The following is a 25,242-nucleotide window of genomic DNA, read 5'->3' on the forward strand; positions in this document are numbered from 1 at the left end:
TGAATATCGATTCTCTACAACATGATTGCTGCGAAAAATTCAAACAAAAAACAAATCAAAGTGGCACATTAATTGATCGCAAAAACATGGAAATGATTGGAACTAAATAATTTCAAGAAAATAAAAGCTTGCACCGAGAATCAGTGCTAGTTACAACAGGCAATTTAAAAAATACAGTCTAAAGGAGCCTTCAAGACACTTCCTTATGCTCTCCTCCATTTTCCTTTAGCGTAAACGACGTCACACTCGCATGAGTATATGACTGTTGACGTCGTTATGAAATTTATGTGTGTATGTATATATATATATCCACATTTATGTCGAATGATGAGCACACGGGTCCATAGCTCAGTGGTAGAGCAATTGACTGCAGATCAATAGGTCACCGGTTCGAACCCGGTTGGGCCCTTTTTATGTATTTATTTTATTATAAATTATTGTGACAGGCTTTCTTGAAAACAGTATAGTATTTTCCCTTACCATGCACTGAATTTATTTAAATATAATTAATGTAAACAAAAAGTAATTTTACCTCATCGCTCAGAATTGTTTCAGCAGCATGTTGATATTTAGATACAGAATAATGTTTGATTACTATTTTCAAAGGGATAAGAGGAAAATATGATAGAAGATGAGATGAAGATGTAACTGTATTCGGTGGTCATGCTAATGCTGTATAAGATAAAATCATTTTTTGTATTATATTTGATTATAGTGGATAAAATAAAATATAAAAAATATTTTACCTTTAATGTAATTTATAAATTTACCATTTTTTTAATCCATAACGATTAAATATATTTATTGGCTTAACAATTTTATTTTTTAATGATAGTTCAACTATGATTTCTTTGTTTGGAATATGTGCAAAGCGCGCATCAGATATGATAGAAGAAGGGAAGAGCATAGATTGATTTGGATCCATAAAAGTTGTTGTTATAGTGGAACACTGATACCAAGTTAAGGTTTTTGAATATAATAGGAGGCTGTAACTCTCCTCTTGTATTGGTATAGTCTCCTCAGAGCCCTAACACAAAAAAGTAAAAAATAAAAATAAAAATATAAATGAAGAAGTGGAAAGCCATTAAGTAATTCATTTTTCATCAAAACAAGGTAATTGATTATTCAAATTTAAAATCTATTTTTATTTTGTTTTGAGATATTTGTTCAGAGTTTTATAAAGTTTTTTTTTTTTTTTTATAATTTTGTCTTTTTTACTTTTCCCCTAGCTTCTAGTTTTATTTATTTTTTTAAATTCTTGTTATAATGAATGTTTTTTTTTCTAATTAATTGGATATATTTTATAGGTTTGTTTTAATTATATTTGAATTTTTTTATGTTTTGTTTCTAGAGAGCCACCAAAATTACTAATTTTTTCCCTTATACGACACCGGATCCAATAAACAATTAGACATAATCCTTCTAGCTAAATTGAATTCTTTGAAGAGTGCATATCCAACTTTGATTTAATGTAAGTTTTTTTCTTTAGGAAGCAATAATCCCATTTTTATGTCAGATTTGCTTTTATATATCAGTTTTTTTTAATATGTTAATTTTGCTTTTATATATGTGGTTTACATGTAAAAATTTATTTTCGGTTCTAATTATTGTTTCAACACATTGTCATTTGTCTTCATTTTTAAAATAGAAAACAATAAAAATTTATAGCGTTTTGATTTTAGGTTGAACCATAAACAAAATAAGAAAAAATGTTTTTTTTTAGAAAAAAAATATTGATAACTCACTGTCTAGTGAACTGACTCTGATGTGTAATGTTGAAGTTATAGTTGAGTAGCCCCAATGTACTTTAGTTTACGAAGAACTTGTATTGATTAGTGAGCAACCTCCTGCTAGAATCAATATTGCTAATTGAATTTGAGATCTAAACAATCACCCTCAAATTTAGAAATACCTGATTAATCAACTAGATGAAATTTAAAAGGCATACATTAATTTGGGGCCATATCATCCTTTGATGTCTGAATATTAGTTGACTGATGAAAAACATCCCTGTCGATTTTAGTCTTATTGGTTCAAAAGTTATCCATGGCTTGAATATTCAGAGAAATATACTATATTTTGTTTTCGTTTCTATCTATTTCTAAGTTAGCTATCTAGAAAGCCAGGATCAAAACATTTATTGTTAAATGATTCATTTGTTGGAAGAAAGTTAATAATGAGGAATGATGTGTTTTTTTGAATCATATGAGAAAATGTTCAAATTTAGTTTATAAATTTACTACCAGGTGCTTGGAAAATTTGAAAGATAAGTCATGTTATATTGAAAAAGGTAGTTAAGAGGCAAACTACTCAAGAAATTCTAAATAATCAATTGCGTTTTAAAGCTTTAATAGATATTATTCATTGACTCACATTTCATACATATGCTTTTAGAAGGCATGGTAAACATTCTAAATAAAAAAAAAAAACCAAAGTAATTTCTTAAAATGGTGGAACTTTTAGCACCATACAATAAACAAGTAGGTACTTTTGTTTTGGGTAATGCTCCACAAAATATTAAATACACCTCACATTAAACTAAAAAAAAATAAATTATGTCTTTGCCAGAAATGTTCATTCTTCAATTTATCATGAGATTGGTGATGCAAGATTTTGTTTAATTATTGATGAAACTCAAGATGAATCCAGAAGAGAGCAAATGACCCTTGTTATTAAATTTGTTGATAGAAATGGATTTATATGAGAATAATTTTTGGATATAGTTTATGTCAAAGATACAACTATTTTAACTTTTAAGGAAGAGATTTTCTTTGTTTTATCTCATCATAATCTTGATGTTCAAAATATTAGGGGCCAATGGTATGATGGTGCTAGTAATATGCGTGAAGAGTAGAATAGTTTGCAAGCTTTATTCATTAATGATTGCCTTTATACATATTACGTACATTGCTTAGCTCATCAATTATAATTGACTCTTAATACTGCAGCTAGAGAAATATCTGATGTTCATACTTTCTTTTAGAATTTGATTTTTATTGTTAACATTGTTAATACTTCTTGCAAGCATATAATGAATTACGGGCTTTCCAAGCAATTAAAATTGAAAGTTTAGTCAATATTAATGAGATTGAAATGAGTAAAAAAGTCAATCAAATAGGTGGTTTGCAATGATCTGGAGATAATAGATGGAGTTTGTATGTCAAATTAATTTGCAGTTTGATAAAAATATATGGGGCAACTTGCTTGACTCTTGAAAACACTACTTTAGATAGATTTACTTATTCTCTATATGGTGATGTGGTTTTTTTATTTAAGTTGTTAATGTCATTTGATTTTGCATTTATCTTACATGTAATGAAGAATATTATGAGAATTATTGATGTGCTTTACCATGCGTTGCAACAAAAATCTCAAGACATTTTAAATGTTATGCATTTGGTAACTATCATAAAGACTTTAATTTAAAAGTTAAGAGATGGTGATTGAGAAACTCTTTTAGAAGAAGTGACATCACTATTAGAAAATTGATAAATACAAATAAAAATACCGAGAGAATATTTTTGTTGGTAAATTGTCGATGAATTTTACCGATGGACATATTCCCTTGGTATTTATCGAGGGAATTACAATGAAAAACAAAATTAAAACAAAGCTAAAAAAATGATGATGTGCCATTTTTACCAATGGAATTACCGACGAAGTTTATTTCATTGGTAATTCCGTTAGTAAAATCCTTGGTAAATTATCAACATTATTCATCATGTTAATTACAAAGAAAATTGTCGATGAAACATTCCATCGGTATTTTACAGAGAGTTTTGGAATTATTCACTTTCCAATTACATTGTTAATTACGGTTCTTTACATATAAAATTACCGACGGATTGAAAATTCATCGATGTTATTTGACTGTTTTCTGAAAAATTTAAATTAAATATTACAGATGAAATCATCAACGGATTGAAAAGTCATTGGTGATATTTGGAGGTTTCTGAAAATTTTTGATTAAATTCAAAATTTAAATTAAATATTACGGATAAAATCATCGATATAATGATTAAAAATATTAATATTTAATTATTCATTGGTAAAATTATCAGTAAAATGCCCAATAAAAGTCTAGAATCCCTAATTTCACAACAGACCCGTTCCCTTTCCTTTTCTCTTCTCTCCTAAACTCCTTCTTTTCTTCTCCATGCTCATATATGTCTTTTTTTCCTTTCTTATTTTTTCTTCTCAGTTTTTTTAATTACTATACTTTACATTTTTTTTTCTCTTCTTGGCTTCACTTGCAGTTTAAGGTAAAGAAAAAAATTTCTTTTTTTTTTGTGTTTTTTCACTATATTTATTTTTTATTGTTTTTGTTTTTAATAATTTTATGAATGTTGTTATAGGATTGTTTTTATATGATATCAATTTTTAGTTGATTTCTTTATAGGATATTTAAATTTTTTTCATATGAATTTTTTTAGTTGAATTTATTTTTTTGTGTTATTTATTTGTTGCAAATTTTTTTGAGTTGATTTTCTTCTTTTTTTTCCAAGCATTTCGAGTATTATAAAGTGTTGATTAATATTAATTTAATTATTTTTATAGTTTTATAGAATATTTTTTTAAATATTTTTAAATAATTACCAGCAAAATTACGTACAGTTTTTTTCCGAGAGAATTATTGATGGAATGAAATTTTTTTTGCTCACCTTTTCTATTAGTATATCCATCAACAATATTTTTTTTTATTACCAACGGACTTATCGATTGACAAAAAATTACTGATGAAAGATTCACCGATGAAGACTTTTCGTTAGTAATTTTTTTATTAACAAAATAGTAGTACAAATATCGATGAAAAATTCCATCGGTAAATCTAAAGATTGTGGTAGTACATTATTTTGTAAGTATCAAGACATTGAAATTCCTGATATACTTGTTTTTCTAGTGTGGAACGTTCTTGCTGTAAAACAAATCAGTAAAAGTGGAACATCACTACCGAGTTGATATATTTATAGCTATCATTAATTAATAATTGCAAGAGATAAATAATAGATTCGATTAGCAGGCGATTGAGCTTCTTAAGTTGAGTATAAATTTAGATCTTAAAAATATCTATAAATTATTCAATAGTGAAAATATATGCTTAGTTGTTGACAAGTTCTATCTTGAAGATTTTTTCGACAAAGAAAAAATTCATTTGAGATTTTAGTTGCAGCATTATGAACTTGATGTGCCCAATCATCCAAAGTTAAGGAATATGTCATTGGGTGTTGATTTATGTCAAGGATTGGTTGAAATGAAAAAATCAATAATTTATCCATTTATTAACAGTTTGATTCAGCTTATTTCGATTTTTTTTTATTTCAACGACAACTATTGAAAAAGTTTTTTCAGCGATGAAGATTGTTAAAACAAGACTTTATAATTAGATGAAGAATAATTTTCTTGAATATTATTTGATTATTAATATAGAAAAAAATTATTGAAAGATCCATAATAAAAGAACGATGAGTACAATTAAAATAAATTAATAAAAATCATTTTTATGTTATTTCAAAGTTTATCAAACATAAATAATACTTTGCTTTACCTAATATTTTTTATATATTTTGTATGTTTGTATTTAATAAATATAAATACTAACAAAATTAAAATAATAACTATATTATAAAGATAAAAATAACTCCATAACGTTTAGCCGCCCCTCAGGAATAATCCTACCTACACTCCTGCACAAAATCTTTCAAACATAAAATACAATAGTGTAAGGGTGGGCAACCAGCTAGCTAGATGTTCATACGAAAACATGCATGCATCCTTTTTATCCTTATCGCTGCCAAAGCAATCAACTTGCGAACTTAATTACTAGTTTATTGGCTGGCTGCTAGAATAAAAGTCAATGATTACCAACCAATGGCCATCAATTATGAATGCTACGCTATAAATATGCTCACCTCAATCTCAACAAAACTAAATCAGAACAAGCTAGCTGGAAACAATACTTAAAGGTGACAAGGAGAAGAAATGACATCTATCTGTCAAGGTAATGGATATTCTTTCTCTCTGAAATTAAGCAGTAATTGAAAACGTCATGTCCATAGTTTGTCTTGACAAACATTTAACTTGTGTACAATACAGGTAAGAGTTCATGGCCGGAGCTTCTTGGAGTAGACGGGAAGTGCGCTGTCGAAACGATCGAGAGAGAGAACTCTCTGGTTGAAGCTATAATTGCGCCAGAAGGATCATCAATCATCGAGAATTTTCGGTGCGATAGGGTTTGGGTTTGGGTTGATAAACATGGCATTGTTTATCTAGTCCCTGTAATTGGTTAAGATCCAAAAACTGCGATATATTCTCGTGATAATTGTTTAAGGAATGCTGTGGAACTGTGGACTGTACCTAGAATAAAAGAATAAAATGGAGTAAGGAGCCATGATCCAATCTCCATGCGTGTATTGCAATCTTCATAAAAGTTGTATTTCTCAATGCATTTTCATAGAACTTAATTATAAATATAAACCACAGAGTTATATGTGATTAATTATATTTTACCAATATCTATGATCACCATGCATGAACGGCACCCTGAGTTCAATGCTATCTTTTCTACGTGTAAAGGTTTTAGATGTATTTGACCTTTTCTTGTATATGATATGTTGTATAAATAATAAATATTTTAATAAAAAAAATTGCCAAAAAAAATAAAGCGCTTTAGTGAGACAGATGTGTTTTCACTAGAAAGATACTTTTTTATTATTATTTCAAATCATTTAGTTTCATTTTTTATATTTGTTTTGATTGCTTATGAATTTTAATAAATAAAAAACATAAATTAAAAAAGATTAATAAGAAAATGAGGAATTTCCTAGCAAATTATTTTGTTTCAATTAAATTTAAATTATTACTATTCTTATAATATTTTTATTCTCATATAATTAAATAAAAAATTAAAACTCTTAGTCACACCATATCATATATTTTAACTTGTATCTATTTCTTAATTTTTAAATTTATCTTGTTAATAACTCTTTTTAATATTTTTTTATGCATATTTTTTTAAAAAATTTTAGGAATGAAAAGAAAAAAAACAGAAATTGTTTTAAAAAAACCACCTAGAGGAGTGAGATTCAAATTTTTAGGTGAGGCAAACAAAATTGCATAGAAGATGGAAAAGAGAATCCCAAAGCAGCTATAAAAGCTATGAAACTGGCGTCGCCCGGACTCGAACCGGAGACCTTCAGTGCGTTAGACTGACGCGATAACCAACTACACCACGACACCTTTATGCCAATCTTTATACTTTATTTTAATGTTTACATAGAGATATGAAAAAGAGCGTGGAAGTACGCGCCAATGACCTCCAACACTTTAAACATTTTGGGCATTCTCTGAAGCACACTCTCTTACTTCGAGGAAACACTCCTCCTCCTCCTCGTAAATCAATTTCCTCCTCTCTTGCTTTCTCCATCTTATTTTTCTGATTTTAAGTTAAAAGAAAAATAAAATGTCAAGCACTTTGGACATGTCCCTTGATGACATCATAAAAAATAGCAAAAAAATCCGGATTCTGTATGTCCCGGGCCGTGGACGAGACCGCCCTTCCGGAACCGGTCCTGCTCGCCGCTTCCCCATCCATTGATAGATGAGTAAACTATGTGCAGGGATTTTATTCCGAAGTGGGTGAACTGAAAAGGTATTCAATCCATCACGACCGGGGCGGCAGATCGATGGTATCTCACTCATGCTTGGCATACCCTACGTACTTCTGATGGATTCTTTGTGTCCTGTTGTAGTTCAGAATGCCTTTTTTTTTTTCTCAGGGAACGCAGAAGTTGTCTTCATACGGCCAGCTGAAGCTGTGGTTGCTGTTAAGAGGTACAGCAAGGTTCAGCTTGATGGGAAACCTATGAAGATAGAGATCGTGGGAACAAATTTTGCACCTCCTCTTGCTAATGCCGCTTTTGGAAATTCTAATGGACTTTCTGGACGGTAAGCCTCCCCTCCTGTTCTTCTCTGTCTTGCTTGGCTGCTGTAACATTTCTCTTTATTGTTTGCCTGTTGTCAGTTGTGTTGTTCATTATTCCTATGATCTTGGTTGTCGTCTTCTGGCAAAATATGTTGAGAACTTGTGTTTTGATACTGTCATTGGTTGCTAATTTCGTGCCATTGTGTCTCGTTGCTGCCAAATTGTTTTCAGAATTTTTGTTCCATCATTTAATTCTCTTGTTATAGGTAAGTCTTGAACTTTGTTGGCCAATTACAGTACATTATGTGCAGAATTTCACAAGGATGATTATCTGCTGCTCAATTAAGTTTTAGCATCTAAGGGCCTTTTCATTTTTCCTTATGCATATGATCTTGAAATCTTGTGTTGTGCGTGATTTTGGTGGGCTTCGCTGTACATCGGTTGTTTAGAACTTAAAAGCTAGTCTGACTGACATTCGTGTATGGTAGATGCTTTTTCTGCCTTTGAGGTCTTGGATTTGGTGGTGCCTGCTGTACTATGTCAAAATATCATAATGACCTCAATTTGTTATAAGTAAGGGTGTATCTTCCCCATCAAATAATTGAACTTTGTATTTGATTTGGTGAGATAATAAAAAATAACTGTGTGAAGAAGGTTGAAAGAGAGTTGAGTAACTAGAGAGAGAAAGAAGGAAAAAAAGAAGTTAACTGAGCATGAGTCTCAATGTACTACTACTACATTACTAGAAGTTGGAATTGCTTCTTTTGTGTGGAATCTTGGAAATAAGAACAAACGGAAGTCAACCAAAACTATCAAGAACTTTTTTTTTTTTTTAAATAATGGGTTGTATCTTCAAATAACAGCCATAACAGCTGTTACTGTTATATAATGCTGTTAGGGCTGATTTTTATATGAATCGTTGTTGCATCCTCTGTAATGGCAGAAAATTGAAGGAGGTTGTCCGAATTCATCAAATAGTGACTGTTATGTTATATAACTGCCTGTTTTTAAAACTTCTATCTGCCTTGCGCATTCATCCATATTTCAGTTTACAAACCTCATATCCTTTGCTTTGATGGAAACCCTAAAATCTCCAATTTTCCAAACTCAAAACCACCATAAATCACTTGTAGGACAATCAAATATGTCCTGCATCATGCAGATCCTCTTTTAATCATCTCTTTGTTAGTATTTGTTCTTTAATTTGGTTGAGTCATGGAATTCAGAGTTTCAAAACAAACTGTGCCTGAATCACACAATTAATATCCATATCCAGGTCACCCAGCAATTCATACTGTTTTGTGTGATTGAGTTCATGGTTGATTTTCAGATTCATAACATGAATTGTAAGATTCTTACATCTACATCTGTATGCGAGTGGAATGCAATTTCATTTATCATCCGAGCATATTTTTCTTTTAAACTAAGGAAAAAAGACCTCAACATATTATTAATGCAACTATTATTTGGTACCAAGACTGGAATATGCTGGTATGTGTCCTCACCCAGAGAAATGTACTAGAATTGTTATTGTTCTTGTTCATTCATGGGTTTCCATTTGATTATTCTGCAGTGTATGAAGTAGGGGTGGTGCATTGGGACAACTACGTGGTGGCGGCGGCGGACTTGGAAGGGGCCTTGATGTGGAAGGGGCTGTGGTGAAAAGGTATCTGCTGAAGATCTTGATGCATATTTAGAGAAGTATCGTTCAGAATCAATGCAGATAAATTGAAGTCATTTCTGGTGTCTTGGTGGTAGTGCCTACATCTTTCGTGCATTGCTTTTGTGTGCTTGATCATGCAGCAATGGAGCTATCTTCTATGTCTCATCCAAGTTGTATTAGTGATTTCGTAAATACTTGTTAGAGAAAACTATTAGAATCTTTATTGTGGAAGTTTGGGCTTTTATTGCGTATTGTTCTTTGATGTGGGTTGATGGGCAGCTATCTCTATATAATGCACCTTTTGCTTTTTGTTTAGCTTCGTGATTTTATAGGTTGGGGTCGGAAGAACTATTTTCTTTGACAGAAAATTTTGTCTACAAAGGTCAGAGAATCAAACTTTGTCACGAGCTGCGCCATGCTGTGATGTCAATTGGTTCCCTCTTCATAGTAAAATCAGGGAGATATGGAGGTAGATTTCTTCATATTTCTTCCATCGCTTTTAACTGTTCGTGCTGGCCCCTTGTTAATGTTGGTTTTTTAATGTTCAGGTTCTCGAGTAAGCTGCATCTATTCTGTCCGGTGAAATATCAGTTCCCTGATTGTTTGATGAATCATGACTGCTGATGCAGCTCATAATAGGGACTGCAACTTGCATCTCTGCTTCATTCAACCTGATGATGTTGAAAACGTAGGTGGATATAGAGCTTGGAATATGGTTTGCAGCTGGAATGTCTGGGTGCTGGTTAAACTACACTGACGAGTGAGAGCTTTGCACTGCCTTCTGCATTCTTCGAAGCTCCTGCTTTTGGGTCAGAATGCAGCTGGTTGACCCTTGATAGTCATTATGCTTGCGCAAATCATCTTGGGCACGAGAGGGTAAATCCAACACTTCTTGAATTGCAATTTGAAAGCTGCAATTGCATCCAGACCACTGCTCTTGCTAAGTCCACTATATTCCTAACCAACAATTGTATGTCATTTCGTGGAGTTAGTTTGGTGCTGTTGAGAAATATAGCAGTATTCCAATTTTTTTGGAAAGAAAAACAAATTTGAAGACTATTTCTCATATTTTCTAAATTTGTACTAAGTTTGAAAAATATATTTTTGAAGTTCGATACGATTTTCTTTTGGATGCTTGTCATTGTTTTTCAAATTAAAAAAAAATCAAAATAATGAATAATATGGTATTCTTCTTTTATATGCAAGCATATTTAATGAGTGTTATAAATTTACTTTTTTTTAATTAGAAATATAATATAAAATATTTATTTTCTTAAGCTGATAATTATAATTTCTTCTTGATAATTTTTAATTTAAATAAAATAAAAAATTTATAATTAGATTACCATAAATATGAATATTAGTTGGTAGTTTTTTGATATACATGAAATAGTTATTATCTTGACTTATTTCCTTATTTTTTGATAGGATAGAATTTTTTTGTTTTTTAACTGTTGTTCCCATAAACCTTGCAAAGGTTGTTTGATGGCTTATTTATTTATTTATCTATCTTGACAATCCATTTAACATGTAAAAATATTATTTTTATGTTTTAAAAATAAGTTTTTTTTTATTTTTTACGACAAATTAATTTTTTTATATTATTTTGATGTATTGATTTAAAAATAATTTATAAAAAAATATTATTTTAATATATTTATAAATAAAAAATACTTTATAAAATAATTATAATTACATTCTCAAAACCGGTCCATATGCTAATCGTGCAGAATTCCTTGGGTGTTCGAGGGAGAGATTTGACACGTGCACCTCAAATAAATTTGACCAAGAAGAATGATGTCAAAGAATCCAATTTATTTATGCATCCAATTATAATATATAAATGTTTTTTTTTCAAACGGGTAAGAACATATGGACAATACCCTCATAGGCTACAATGAGAGGGTAGCTAAGGCAAAAGAATAGCACTTATACAACACAAAATAACATGGAATGTTATACATCTCAAGCTGAAATTGCAAGTTCAGGCTTCAGGGGAGCCAAGACACCGGATATTTTGTCATCACCATTCAGTAGTTCTTTGGCGCTCTCAGCTTATACCAGCTAGAAAACAACAGCCCCAACAGAGAATAGAATACCGCCTTAATGCAAGATATTATGAAACTCCAACATGAAGAGGGCCAGCACCATGGATACAGGAGTCGAAAAAAGAGGCTTATGAGATGTCGAGGATACTGCCCGACCTGTGGCAGGCAATTAATATTATTGCCAACGACATGAAAGGCATGTACTAGGAATGTGGAATCATGGATCCACTGAAGTTCCTTTTCTAAATATAAATATTATCCAGGCATGATCGTTAAAGAATGCACCTAATCATCTTAAGCAGTGCATCATTTATTACAGCTCCGGCATTGCTTAAAGAGTATGGCTTATTGATTGTAAAGTTGATACCAAAATATGCACTTTCATGACATTTACTTGATGAAATTTGATTAGGAACCGTGTCGATGATGCTAACAACCAGGGATAAAAGCACTCACAGGGAAAAGCAAATCCAAAGAATCCCAGGCGGCATGACGGACAGCTCTTGTGGGATACATTGGACCACCAGGAGAAGTGAAGCTATACAAACATGCCTTCAATCTTGTACTTGTGGTCATTCTCAATTCCAAGCCTGAAGAAATTAATTACATTACCCTATTCAGAATAACCTGCAATTGTTTATATCAGGTCAATTCAATGTTAGACACTTTGATTTTGGAAAGTGACGGATAATACCACCTTGGAGAACTTTAATGTGTGAAAGGTAATGCAATAGAACTGGTTCCACCTTTAACTTTTGAAGCTGGCAGGCAAAAGAATTTGGAAACCGTATGAATACACAAATGAATTCTCTACAGGTATAAAATAACCAACTCTTCAGAAAATAAATGCCCTAAGATTGAATACACAGAATATACCTGGTCTGCAACTTCAATAACAAAGAAGTCTGCAGGGCCACCAACCAAGAAAGCATTTAGAAAAACAGGAAACTGTTTTAAGAAGCTCTCGTGCTTGTCAACTGCATAGATCATATTATAAAATGATAACCCGTTTGTTGTTCAATATTGAATCTATACAAGTTAGAAAGCTTGCCTGAGTTGTAAAAGAGGGTGAACCTTGATAGCAAAAGAAACAGTTCTCGCTGGGCCTGATTTAATGAAAGATGACATATTATTTTCAAACGCAAATGCGTTCATGGAAATTTTGAAGTCCACACCATATTTTTCTGGAAGTAAAATTGAAGGCAAGCATACATAAAAACAATTGGCATGTAAGATAAAAAAGAGTGCATCAATGCCAGACCTGCACCGGAATTTTATTCAACCGCATAGGCGCCAAGGCAACTTCATCAAGGAGATACTGAAATCAACAAGGAAAAAAGTAAAGAAAGGAGGAAGAATAGAATAATTATACAGAGACCAAGATTTTACCCATGTATATCCAGTTGAAGGGGTTAAATTACTATGTTGGAAGGACACTTGCCTGAAATAGGGACTGGAAATGCCTTTTGTTTGTTTGGATGTCAATCCTGCAAAGTTTTACCACAAAGGTTCAAGTCATTGTTGCATGGATGGAATGGTAGAAGAGAGCAGTGAGATATCTTCAAACCAAAAACATGGAAAGGGAAAATATAATGTTTGTTAAATCCTAGTTTATGATTCTACCGAATGGTGTTTGTACAGTAATCAACTGGACACGCAACTTTTATTGACAGCACTCAATAACATGTAAAAGTTCAATTGAAACTAATGATATTAAAGTACTTCCATACTTCGGTTTGCTATGACTCCCTTTGAAAAAATAGATTTTCAGTGGCGGCACCAAATTTCAGATGCAAGGGATCCAGAAATTTGGTTGGAGAGGAAAAAAAGGAAGAAGCAAGGATGCTCTCTGTTAATGCAACAATAAGACACTTTGAAATTGATTAAACTCCCATGGAGCAAAGGTTATAATAACAGCAGGATATCAGGAATCAATCATAGCACAATGAAACAGCTACAGAGGTTGATAGAAACGCCAGAAGTTAAATGAATATCAAAGTTCCTTTTTTTGTCTTCACTTCTTTTTTCTTTAACTTTTCCTCAATGAATAATGAAAAACCTTATCCTCGTTTCTTCTTGAAAAGAAAAACCCCTTCACAGAATGGTACAAGCCACAGACTCTAAGCAGTTTGAATTTTAATTAGTTATGATCCACTAGTCAAAATACTGTTTCCATGCATTGAATTGATTTCATAGATCAACCCAAATCCATCTGGAAAGAAAACAAAAAGGAAGTAACATATGGAGCAAATAGAATTTTGAATCTTGAGAGTGTCCTTCACAATTAACAATATGTCCCAGTCCATATTAAGAAAAAAAAAAAGCACAACGAAGAATGAAACTCATTTTCTTTAATAGTTTTGTGTATTGATCAGCATGATCCACAAAATTTCCAACACTCATTAGTATTTAGCAGCACTAAATGACTACCAATCTGAGCTCACTGATATTCATACCAGAAAACATCTGTAGCACCTTGAACAAGAGCAGATGAGAAACGTAGAAGTACTTCAGTATTATCCAGCTGGGCTTCAAAAAGCTGCAGAAAACATACAAGTGCAACACAGCATTATATGGCCACAACTGATGGAATATAGCATTATACTTTCCCAATAAATTTTAATGTTTCAAATAAATTTGGATGGTTAACATAAAAAAAAAAACTTTCAAATTGTATTCATGCAAAGCAACCCATTTGATAACCTTTAACTACACCTGCATCTGAATCTTATTGGAGCACATAAACCAGAACCAGTATTCACATAGATTCAGCAAACCAAATGAAACGAAAGTTTTGAATCAGGAAATATACATAACTAAGTTATGACTCAAATTTAAAACCACTCATTTTTTTCTTAATAGCAACAGCTTCCCAAAACAAGTGAAAATAAAGTGGTATTTCATTTAAGCCCAAACTTGAATTTAATAACTTCTATTTTGATCTACAACACAAAAAGTGATGAAAACAAGGCCTAATATAACCTTAGAAGCCACAAAACATAGTTTGCACATGTTAGGAGTCACTGCTGGAGATTTAAGACAGGTCAAATGTGAAAATAGGGTCTACTCTGGGATACAAGACTGTATTGGTATCTCATAAATCGAAAATTTATGTGAATTCTGGTAATAATAGCAGTCATGCACCTTAAGAACAAAACTTTTGGAAATGTAAAGAAAACTAGCATAGATTGAGAACCTAGCATTTTCTTTTTCTTTTTCCTATAGAGCTAAAAAAACAAGTTCAACCATTTTCATTTCCACCCTTGCTATTGCAAACGATTCTAGAATATATTTTCGACCAGTTTGGAACAGTCAGACTTACAACCCACCAGAGCCTAAACTGTTTTTTCTTTTTTGTTTTTTCTGATATCATGGACGCGACCCATGGGCGGACAGCCACTCCCAAGAGCCAAATCACGGGAGAGAGCCCGCCAACTCGAGGTCTCCAATCGATTACACACTTACATGTGGATTGAGAGATGCAAGTGGTAGAGTTCGAACTAGGAATGTCCTCTCCCTCTAGTAAACTGCTTACCACTTGACTATTGCCAGCTGAGCTACTAGCTCACTTGCAGCCTATACTGTTTTATCAGTGGAGCAGTTCAAATAAGTTGCATTACAAAAGGAATAGCAAACAGCAGGTCAATTCGACTATCTACTTCTGAAACGAATACAGCAGCAAAGAAGCAATCTTGACAGGGCTTCCTTGCTGCCATTCAACAAGCAATCAGGCAAGGAAAATATGGGTTTATATCGAGTTCTCAAAAGACCAATGCGAGAACTGTATTGCTATATTAAAGATCAGTAACAAATGTGATTCTTCATGAATAGAAAAGAGAGAAAAAAATTACTGGAACAGAGCCAAGCTGCATACCCATTTATGGAACAAAAGAAAGAAAATATGTGATGCAAATGACTGGCTCCAGAGTTGGAGAATCAGATGAAGGATTTGTTTTCCACTCTCAGGTACCCTAACATAATAATCAGCGAGCAAGTTGAAAAAGCACAGTTGGCCATCAGCATCATCTTCCACAGGAGAAATTGCATCTTCTTCCCTGCTGAAAATTATACCTATGTTCAATGCAAGAAAAAATCAAAATGTGCATAATATAAAAGCCAACAATGAGAAATAACAACAGACCATTAACACAGATTGATATCATCATGCAATTATAACAGACCTCGAGAGCGATCATCAACTTCCAAAGCATTGTCAGCAAACAACTCTTGTAACAAGTTACGTCTCTGAGTTGGAGAAGCTAGTGCCTGTCCTTGTCATTAAAAACATCACGTAATTTTTAGCAAAAAAAATAAAATTATCAATTCTTGATTTGGGAACACCTAAAAATCAGAAAACATATAGTTTCCTTAATCCTTTTAGTGAACAAAAGAATCCCAAGAAAAAGGAAAGGAAATTGAAAGGAAGAGGAAAGGAACGAACCCTTTGCAGCTTTTTCTCGATTTCAAGAGTGAGAGCGTTCAGATAAGCTGTGCTGCCAGTTCCAGGCGTGGGTGAACTTGTCTTTTCCATATCTTTATATAATTACACTATTTTAACAACAACAATCTTCAGCCATCTCATTTGATTTGATCCAAAAATCGCCGACCCTCCCTCCCTCCCTCCCAAGCCTGATGAATAAATTCCGATCCAAGCAAGCGACCATACAAATTCTAATGGCTTAAAATTAAAGAAGAAGCGTCTTCCTCCTGTTGTCGACAATTAAATTCAATAACGTACACCAGAGGAGTTTCTTCTTTTTATTTGGTTTTTTTAAATAGAAATATAAATATTGGCTGTGTCATTGTTTCGGTCTTACCGAGACCGTCACTAAGTTACGATAATGATGATATTAGAAGGATAAATAGAGTAGCGTATAAGATTAGTCCTCTTAATTTGTTAGCTAAATCATTTAGATCACTAACTTTTTCTCCTTTTGCTATAGATTACGAGAAGGCAATAATGTTACTGAATAAGCAAAATTTGAAAATAAATAAGGATTATATAGCTTGGATGCAATTTATTTTTTTAATAAACTGTGTACTCTGTAGCCACTGAAGTACTAAGTTATGGACTGATTTAAGAATATAAGGGTTAACATATAATTTGTAAGAGAATAATGACTAGTTAAGTTACTATTTGAGGACAAAATTGTAATTAACTTTACATGCTGGGGCGAATCTGGATCAGAACTTTAGACTTATTTTATTTCTTAAAGGAAAAGGCATGTGCAGTAGCCTGTGGTTGGCTGGAGATGGCGGCGGAATCTTGCATTTCTTACACGTGTTTTACACTTGCCATTTTTGCACAAGCAAATCAGAACAAGACCTTACTCAAGGCGACAAATGGTCGGAGAAGGGCAGGAGGGGACACAATTATTTCTTTTTTTTTTTTTTAATTAGCACAGTGAACTTATAATCTTGACAAATAAACACAATTATTTTGTTTTTTTTCACTTAATTTATCTAAAACAAGGGACTAAGTGTCGGTGGTATTTTTAGGATTGGATCCAAATAAAAGATGCATCAATAAATCAAATCTAACTGATTTAATTTTTTAAAATAGCCAACAATCTTTCACATCTGGTTGTTTATAGAGAAACCCTTTATCAAAGTACAGTGAAACAGTACTTTAGAGATCTCGTACGAATTGGACCGTGGCAGAGCAAGCCAACAAGCGTCATGAACAAGCAGCAAGTTTAAGGAAACTACTAGCTTATTAGAACAGTGAAAATGCAAGTAAATTGGTTTGGAACAATGACTGAACATACCAATTGGATTAAAATTGGCCCAGGAGCTCTCAGTTTGAGGATCACCACACACACACACACACACACCTCTGAAGTAGATGTAAGCAAAATCCTGCTCTCTGGTATCACAAATGAGTGAATCCATTCAGTGACCGTTCTAAAAATAAGAGTACAAATCCAAGATAAGCCCATCACACTTGTTTTTATTGCCTGAAAGATATCACATTTTTCCGAGTTAAAATGTCCCTTAACAATTTAATACGAAGAACATGTTCCTTGTAACGTTACCTATTCTACATCATGAGGCTAGAAAGCACCAAGCTAGTGGGATCAGGAATAGGGCTCGCTAAGAAATTCATTTTCCCAGGGATTGAAACAGCTAGCGAGACACAGGCAGGCAATGCAATTACCTAGCAAAGGGATTTTTGGACCCAAGAGGAACCGTAACTTTTAAATCCACAGGAGCTATACACCACTGCGTTGCATCATGTATTAGGAAGGAAAAGATTGGTGTCAAATATTAAGATCTGAAAACCGAAAGACAAGAATATACCATGACGAATAAGCTCAAATAATGGATGTCCATTGCGTTTCCTGAGGTTGTCTTTACATCCAGTAAAGTAGTTATCAGCAACAATATAGCCTGATGAGTACGAGGTGCCAGACATGTAAATCAAATCGGACAACAATTATTGTGTGTCAAAAACTAATTCATACTGAGCCAGAAATTAGAAAAGGGAACATGCATGCTGGGTCACCTCATTTTCCTAATTTCCCTTCGGTTTGTCTAGCAACTAAACTTTTTTGGGTGTATTATTAGAATTGTTTTTTAAATAAGTTTTTGTGTAAAATATATTTTAATGATTTTTTTATTTTTAAAAATTATTTTTAATAGCAGTGCATCAAAATAATTTGAAAACACTAAGAATACGCATCAAAATAATTTGAAAATACTAAAAATATATTAATTTAAAATAAATAAATAAATTTAATTTGTTTTAAAAATATTTTTAAAATATAAAATTAAACAGGATGGAATCATCTTATTTAATGAACAAAGCTTGAATGGAAATATCTTGATCCTAGCTTAGGTTTTATGAATTTAGACAAATTAAAATAAATTATCAATTCTAATCTGAATTAAATTAATAAAAAATAAATAACTAAAGTAATAAAAAAAAATCAATCTTTTAATTTCAACTGTTGTTACCTATCATCCGCATATTTTGTTGATCGGAGATAAAAGTTGTTTTATGATTTCCTTTTATTCCGTTTTGGCCTATCTAATAAATCACAGTTGCACTGTTTACTTCGAAGCTTTACCCATAAAAGTATTGTTGTTTTTATATTTTAAAATATTTTTTAAAATATTTTAATTTTTTATTTGTTTTAAATTAATTATTTTTTATTATTTTTATATTATTTTGATATATTAATATTAAAAATAAATTTTTTAAAATAAAAAGTATTATTTCAATAAATTTCCAAACAAAAAGTAATTACTGTCATATTATTAAACTTTACATTTCTTATCTAGTTGAACAATGCAATAAATGATTTCCGTTTTATTTTATAATTTTGATTTTAAATACAAAGAGATGTGAAAAATTAAAACATATCTTATACATGCAATTGTTATAATGTTTTTGTTTATAGACCGACGGGGATGGAAATTTCACTAATTTTCTAGCTACCCAACCAACTGGGTTAGGCAATTTTGCCAATTTATTGAGTATCTAACATCACTCAAATCCTATATATAAAAAATCAATTTAAGTTTCTATCTTTACTTTGTAATTGAAGTTTAATATGCTATTACGAGCATGTGATAGTACTGATAATTAATTGTTATTAATCAATAACGTGTAAAATTAATATGTTAATGTCCTCTAACATCGTATAATATCTATTTATCATGTACTATAAGTTAGGTAGACATTGATGTATTCTTTTTAAATTACATAATATAAATAAATTTAACAAATAATTAATAAGCACATAATTTAACATCTTATACATGATTTTTATATATAAAAGAGATCTTGAATGATTTATATATATAATCTTACTAATCATTAACAATTTACTAATTAGATTATATCACTAATGATGTTTGATGATATGATTTTATACTTTTAAATCGCATCTTCTATTAATATTTTAAATATATATGACTTAAAAATAAAATTATTGAACATGTGAGATTCTTTATATAATTTTATTAGGATATTATTATGTCAGGCATTAAAAAAAAAAATGTGGAAGAGAAATTCTTTTGAAAATATGAAAAAGAAATTAGGTCAAGTCAAGTGGGGTCCCGACAGAAAAGATCCGTCGCCAGCCTTCACTCAAGAGGGGTTGATGGGAGGAGGTCTTATCTCTATTTTGTTTTTATATTTAAAAAATATTTTTAGAAAAAGTTAAATATTTTTTATTTTTTATTTTAAATTATTTTTTTAAAATTTTTTAATGTGTTGGTATTAAAAATAAAAAAATTATTTTAATATATTTCTAATTAAAAACTATTTAAAAAATAATAAGAAGATTTCCTAACATGATTAAAAGTTTAGCATATAAAAACAACCACCTTAGGCAAAAACATCAAAAGAGGACAGCTGCAAGAGTACTGCAGATCCGAGGAGCCATCTTTCTGGTATTCTGTTTTAAAGCAAGATGAACGGCTGGATATTCAAATCTCGTCTGAAAATCAACCTGGCGAGCTGCTAGGATGATGCCGAGATTCTATCCCTTTAAAGATCATCACCTGGGGAAGGGATTTTTGGACCCATAAGAGCTATACATTATTGCAAGATCTCAATGACCTAATAGAATCTATTTTGTCTTTGTCATGGGCGGAGCCAGAAATAGATGAATAAGAAAATAATCGATTTTTGGATGGAAAACATGTAAAGTAGAAGGATATAAACGCAAACTCTTAAAGTTCTAGGACTAAAAATGTTTTTCAAATCCTTGGGGAGCCGTGACCCTCCACCAATCGACGTGGTTCCACCGCTCGTCTTTGTAGACCTCCACGCACCATCATTTTTAAAAGTAATATCAAAACTAATTAACTTCTTGAAAAAGACGTATTTATCTATTTTTTTAGAGACACTTGAAAAGAATAAGAGAAAAGCGATGAGATTATAGAAAACAAAATTATTTTTTTTATATTTTTTAAATATGTAAATTTTATTTATTTATTAAATTTAAATACTGTACACAATTGAATGAAAAGAGTAACTTCCAAAATAAATCAAAAAGATTCAATTATTGTACATTTTTAAACAATAAGACAACAGCTCAAAATCACATGGACTTCCATAGCATTACGCAAACTACAATTTCTCTGCCAAGTGGATCCTTGATGCCAGGTGCTCCCAGCTGAAACCGTGCAATTTATTTAGGCATTTTTATTTTTAAGTTTTAAAAATATTTTTGAGAATATTTAATTTTTTTATTTTTTATTTACTTTAAATTAAGATATTTTTAATGTTTATAAATCTGTTAATATAAAAAATAATTTTAAAAAAATAAAAAAATTATTTAAAAATAAATATAATTATACTGCCAAACAAACTCAAGCTCGAAATCTACTTTCATTTTATTCTTAGTGGCTTGATTTATAAGTTTGGTATTTTTTTAATTCTAATTTAATTTTTTATACTTTATATATATATAGAGAGAGAGAGAGAGAGTTAATTTTTTTTTTTAAAAAACATACTATTAACCTTTATAAAATAACAAATATTAAAAGATATATAAAAATCACATTTCACCGATTTACATTGCAATTATAATAGTCAACATTATTTAAAAATAAAGAAAAAAACTACAACCCATAACAGACCGGAGGCCAGATGAGAGAAAGATAACCCAGAAGCCCCAATATTTTAATATTTTACTCTTTTTCTCCGAGCAAGCCTTGATTTACAAATGCCGAGAAACAAGAGACTGGTATTTATAATAAGACTACAATAATAAGAGTCCGAAACTTCAAAACTTCTTCCTCCAAATATAATATAGCAAATAAATAAAATAATTTGAGCCTCCAGATTCACGTCGCCTTCCTCCCACCCAAAAAAACATGATAGCTCCTCGACAATAAAATTGAAACCACAGCACACCAACCAAATACAACAAAAGCTACGTTAGTTTTTGTTCGCAGGATTTAAATAGTACTAGGTTAATAACTTATTCAATTTATGAATTGATGCTCGAACATAAACGAAATTAAAGATTTAATTTTTCAAAATATTATACCCGAAAAAAACATGGGGCTTTTGCATTAAAATTGTAAATTGGTACAATATTGTTCAATTGTATAGAGCACGGATTTTACATGAGATTTCGTACAAATTTATGTGTTTTGAAGGGTTTTCCCATTGAAGAATTTCAATGATTCCCTTCTCAATCTTTTTGGTCTCTTTTATTAAATTGTTCATGCAAAAACCTAGAGCACTCATGCACAAGACCACCTGACTCTTCAGTTCTCTTTCCCCTTCATCATCTGCGTGAAACTTGTCTACCATTTCCTTTGAATGTTGGAGATAAGAACTGGTGACGCTATCTATCTTGTCTTCATCTAAGCCGGAAACTTTAAAAATGTTCCTGTTTGAAGATTTTCCCATTTCAAGATCATGAGAGATGTTTTTGTTTTCAAGTTCCTTTTCAAGAAATTCTAAGGATAACAACATCGTGACATCCTCAAAACATTTAACCAAGGAACCAGCCATTTCCTTGAAAATTTCAAGGTCACCATCTAGCTTAGTTACGTACTCCTTCCACGAAGCTCCAAATTTTTGTGATTCATGTTCAAGGAGTCCCACTGCATCAGCACTAAAAATCAAGAGATCCACCAGCCTTGACAAAGACCCCAAGAGATTAAAATAGCAAGGACTAGGAAAAGGCAAAAACCAGAAGTTGGGCTCCACCTCAGCTTCTCCAATGAACTTCCCTAGTTCACTAACATCCAATTTTAGTCTCCTCTGGTTCTCTAGCAAGTTGGTTTTGTTGTTGGCTGCTAGGCTTATTGAGCCAATGCAAGCTGACAATGTCTCGAAACATTTAGAAAGCTGTGTTTTGGCTAGAGAAGAAGCTCTGGTGGGTTGCAAGAGAAGGTCTACCATGATTGAGCAAGATAATCCAATAAAGGTTTCCACAATTCTTGCTATAGCAAATTCGCTTGGTGGGCCAAAATTTTTCCTGCCCAGTACTAGCACAGCTCCAATCACTGCAGAAATTCCACCTGCCTGGCCATACGTCTTGCTATGCCTCAGAAAACTAGTAACAACGAACCAAGGAAGGAGAGAGATGAACCTTATTGACAAGTGCCTTTCGAACACAAAGCAGCCAAATACTCCATATACAGTCCCTAATACTGTCCCCTGTGCTTTGGCATTGGCAACTTTGAATGTTGCCTCCCTTGCAGCAGCTAAGCTAATCGCTACAGGGAGGCCTGACCAATAACCATCATTCTTGCTATATATCAAACCAAACAGGACAGCGAGACCCAAGGAGAGAGAGCATTTGAATGCTGGCATAAGCCTTTTGCTGCTTACACTTGTAGACCAGTTGCTCATCCACGTGCTCTTGGAGAACCCAGTTTGCTTACATGGAGTGCTCGATCCTTTTTGTTGTGTGGGGGTAATTGGTTTCCCCAGTGATTTGCAGAGGAGGAGTTTCATGCAAAATAAGAAGAAAAAAGAAGGCAAATCTTGGTGCCTTGTTGAGATTGTCTGAAGTGTTTGGTGGGATTCGACAATATTATCAGCATTTGATTCTGGAACAGTTAAAGAATCTCTAGACAAACAATTCTTGATCTGTTTTTGGGCGAGGCTAACATTCTCCACTAGTTGAACTAGACCATGTTTGGTCTCTCCATCTAGAATTCTTACAGGTAATGAGGTGGTACAGCTGGTTAAAGCCATTTCCATCCCTCTTAATGGTATCTCGAGCTCTTGCAATCTCTCTCCCGGATTCAAGTACAAGTTTCTCAAAAATCTCAATGGAAGTCTCTCCCATTTCACGCTTTCCTGTACACAATCCACAAAAGAAATGGTGCATGCATGGAAGTTAATTATAAGCAACTCAACAATACTGTAACTGAAAGCTAGCCCGCCACTAGTGCGTGGTAGACACCATACAGAATCGATGGCGTTGTGTAATGTTACAAAGTTGCTTACTTGGTAGCGTGTAATACACTGAAGAAGTTTGGCTCCAGCAACAGCCAATGACCTGGCTTGAGAGATAGATGTCAACGCCAAAGCGTTGTCTTCCGCACAGAAAGCTTTTACATAAAGGTTCAGCCTCTCAGAAACATTTTCTGCTAGCCTTTCACAATTCAGTTTCAGCTGCAAAGTGATTTTTACAGGATTAACAATATTTATCTTCCACTCATCACAATTTTTTTTTTAAATATGATTATAATGCATGTTTATGCAAGGAGAATTAAGGATAATTATCAGTTACCTCCCAACAAGCCAGTCTTGGATACGGTAACAGCAAGGCAAGAACACAAGCTAAGACTCCAATAGCAGTACTAGCGGCTACATGCAAAGCATGCATAATAGCCTCGGTATGCACACCATTGATAAAAGCTACAACGTACACGATAACAATCTGACCCAATGCAATTCGCTTTGCAACTAAATGAGTCCCCTCAGGAAAAACCACCACAAATGCACCCACAGCCACTGCTAATGATATGGTGCCACCAGTAAGCATAGCTGGACCAATCAGCCAAAGGCTGAGCAGAGCCGGCCCCACGCTCTGGACCGTGGCATAGAGTGCTAGCCAGCAACCATGAAGAGCGTCACCTAAGGTTGCATCAGTGACTATGAGTATTACAGTCGCATAAGAGAATGCAGGGAAGGCTATATGGTGACGGATAGAAGCTGGACCGTAGAGGGTGGTGCAACCCACTATAGTACATGCCAGGGCAGTCCTGAACGCCGAGGCCAGGCATCGGAGCCACACAGCTCGAGCTCGGTCTGTTGCGGCTGACATAATTACAGGGATTGGTCTAGGCTCTGCAGATAATATTGCTCAGCGCAATGCTTGAAGGTGTGGGATTTGGATTGATAAGAGCTGAGATTATATAGCACAATAGTCCTACAGAGGTTGACAGTCAGAAGAGGGGATGTGGGAGCTGATGTGAGACTTCGGCGTGCTGCAAATACTCGGTGTTGGAACAGCATTGAATTGCAGTCAGTCAGGTTAAAGTTAGAGTGGCCAACTAGGCATGACTCATCAGCTTAATTAATTAATATAGAATAATAGCCGATTAATTTGTATATATAAAACCATAACCAAAATTAAAATAAAATAGTATACTATAAACTATTAGTTAAATTAATTAGATTTTGAGTTTATTTTTCTAGAATTTATTCTATAAATTTTAAAATTATTAAAGATTTATATAATTATTAATTTTAAAATTTATAAAATTAGTTAAAATATGTATCAACGATATTTATATTAATAAAAAAAATATAACTAATGATAATATAAAAAATACAATAGGTTCAAGTAGGTATAAGCCCTAATCTCCAAGACGAGACATTTTTGCTTTATGACCTCCCTTCGAAACATTCTTATTTTCCCCCTTTTCCTTTATGAATAAGGTCTGCTATCATAATATGTTACCAGTTCATTGCGCCGAAAGAGTGCTAACATGCGGAACTTTCATGTCAACAAATATATGTACATACATGTGGCTTTTAGGCGAGGCCCTATAATTAAATTCATTATATTGTATGTTGTAAATAAAAAATATAATTTGATGATCGATACATTTTAAATTTTAGCGTAAGTTTTGAAATGTGTTTTTAGTTCAAGTAATGGAGTATAAGTTCTCGGTTTATG

At 32.5% G+C, this 25,242-nt stretch overlaps 2 protein-coding genes, 2 long non-coding RNA genes and 2 other non-coding genes across 7 annotated transcripts; 3 read left to right on the top strand and 3 right to left on the bottom strand.

Moving 5' to 3' along the window:
• The first annotated feature begins 337 nt into the window (after positions 1–337).
• TRNAC-GCA (transfer RNA cysteine (anticodon GCA)) lies at positions 338–409 on the top strand. Its single transcript has one exon. It is a non-coding gene; the product is annotated as a tRNA-Cys (tRNA).
• A 5,481-nt stretch (positions 410–5,890) lies between these two features.
• LOC105138323 (uncharacterized) lies at positions 5,891–6,453 on the top strand. Its single transcript, XR_844747.1, has 2 exons — positions 5,891–5,998; positions 6,094–6,453. It is a non-coding gene; the product is annotated as an uncharacterized LOC105138323 (long non-coding RNA).
• Positions 6,454–7,162: 709 nt separating this feature from the next.
• TRNAV-AAC (transfer RNA valine (anticodon AAC)) lies at positions 7,163–7,236 on the bottom strand. Its single transcript has one exon. It is a non-coding gene; the product is annotated as a tRNA-Val (tRNA).
• A 358-nt stretch (positions 7,237–7,594) lies between these two features.
• On the top strand, positions 7,595–10,634 carry LOC105138322 (uncharacterized). Its single transcript, XR_844746.1, has 4 exons — positions 7,595–7,685; positions 7,776–7,944; positions 9,495–10,053; positions 10,133–10,634. It is a non-coding gene; the product is annotated as an uncharacterized LOC105138322 (long non-coding RNA).
• Positions 10,635–11,381: 747 nt separating this feature from the next.
• LOC105138324 (uncharacterized) lies at positions 11,382–16,450 on the bottom strand. Of its 2 annotated transcripts, none has more exons than XM_011044375.1 (11): positions 16,074–16,450; positions 15,814–15,898; positions 15,507–15,703; positions 14,089–14,171; positions 13,074–13,119; positions 12,894–12,950; positions 12,684–12,738; positions 12,509–12,609; positions 12,330–12,393; positions 12,089–12,222; positions 11,382–11,788 (listed from the first exon to the last, which is right to left on the bottom strand). In XM_011044375.1, exons 1-11 carry the CDS (start codon positions 16,161–16,163, stop codon positions 11,615–11,617), a joined length of 1,086 nt encoding a protein of 361 aa, XP_011042677.1. In that variant the 5' UTR covers positions 16,164–16,450; the 3' UTR covers positions 11,382–11,614. The 2 variants fall into 2 exon arrangements, with proteins under 2 accessions (XP_011042677.1, XP_011042676.1); XM_011044374.1 differs by having other exon boundaries at positions 12,327–12,393.
• A 5,171-nt stretch (positions 16,451–21,621) lies between these two features.
• Positions 21,622–24,426, bottom strand: LOC105138325 (uncharacterized). The gene is made up of 3 exons (XM_011044376.1): positions 23,848–24,426; positions 23,562–23,729; positions 21,622–23,411 (listed from the first exon to the last, which is right to left on the bottom strand). Exons 1-3 carry the CDS (start codon positions 24,382–24,384, stop codon positions 21,693–21,695), a joined length of 2,424 nt encoding a protein of 807 aa, XP_011042678.1. The 5' UTR covers positions 24,385–24,426; the 3' UTR covers positions 21,622–21,692.
• Positions 24,427–25,242: the final 816 nt, after the last annotated feature.

This window comes from Populus euphratica, unplaced genomic scaffold, assembly GCF_000495115.2.
Source record: "Populus euphratica unplaced genomic scaffold, PopEup_1.0 scaffold88.1, whole genome shotgun sequence".
Classification (NCBI taxonomy): Eukaryota; Viridiplantae; Streptophyta; class Magnoliopsida; order Malpighiales; family Salicaceae; genus Populus; species Populus euphratica.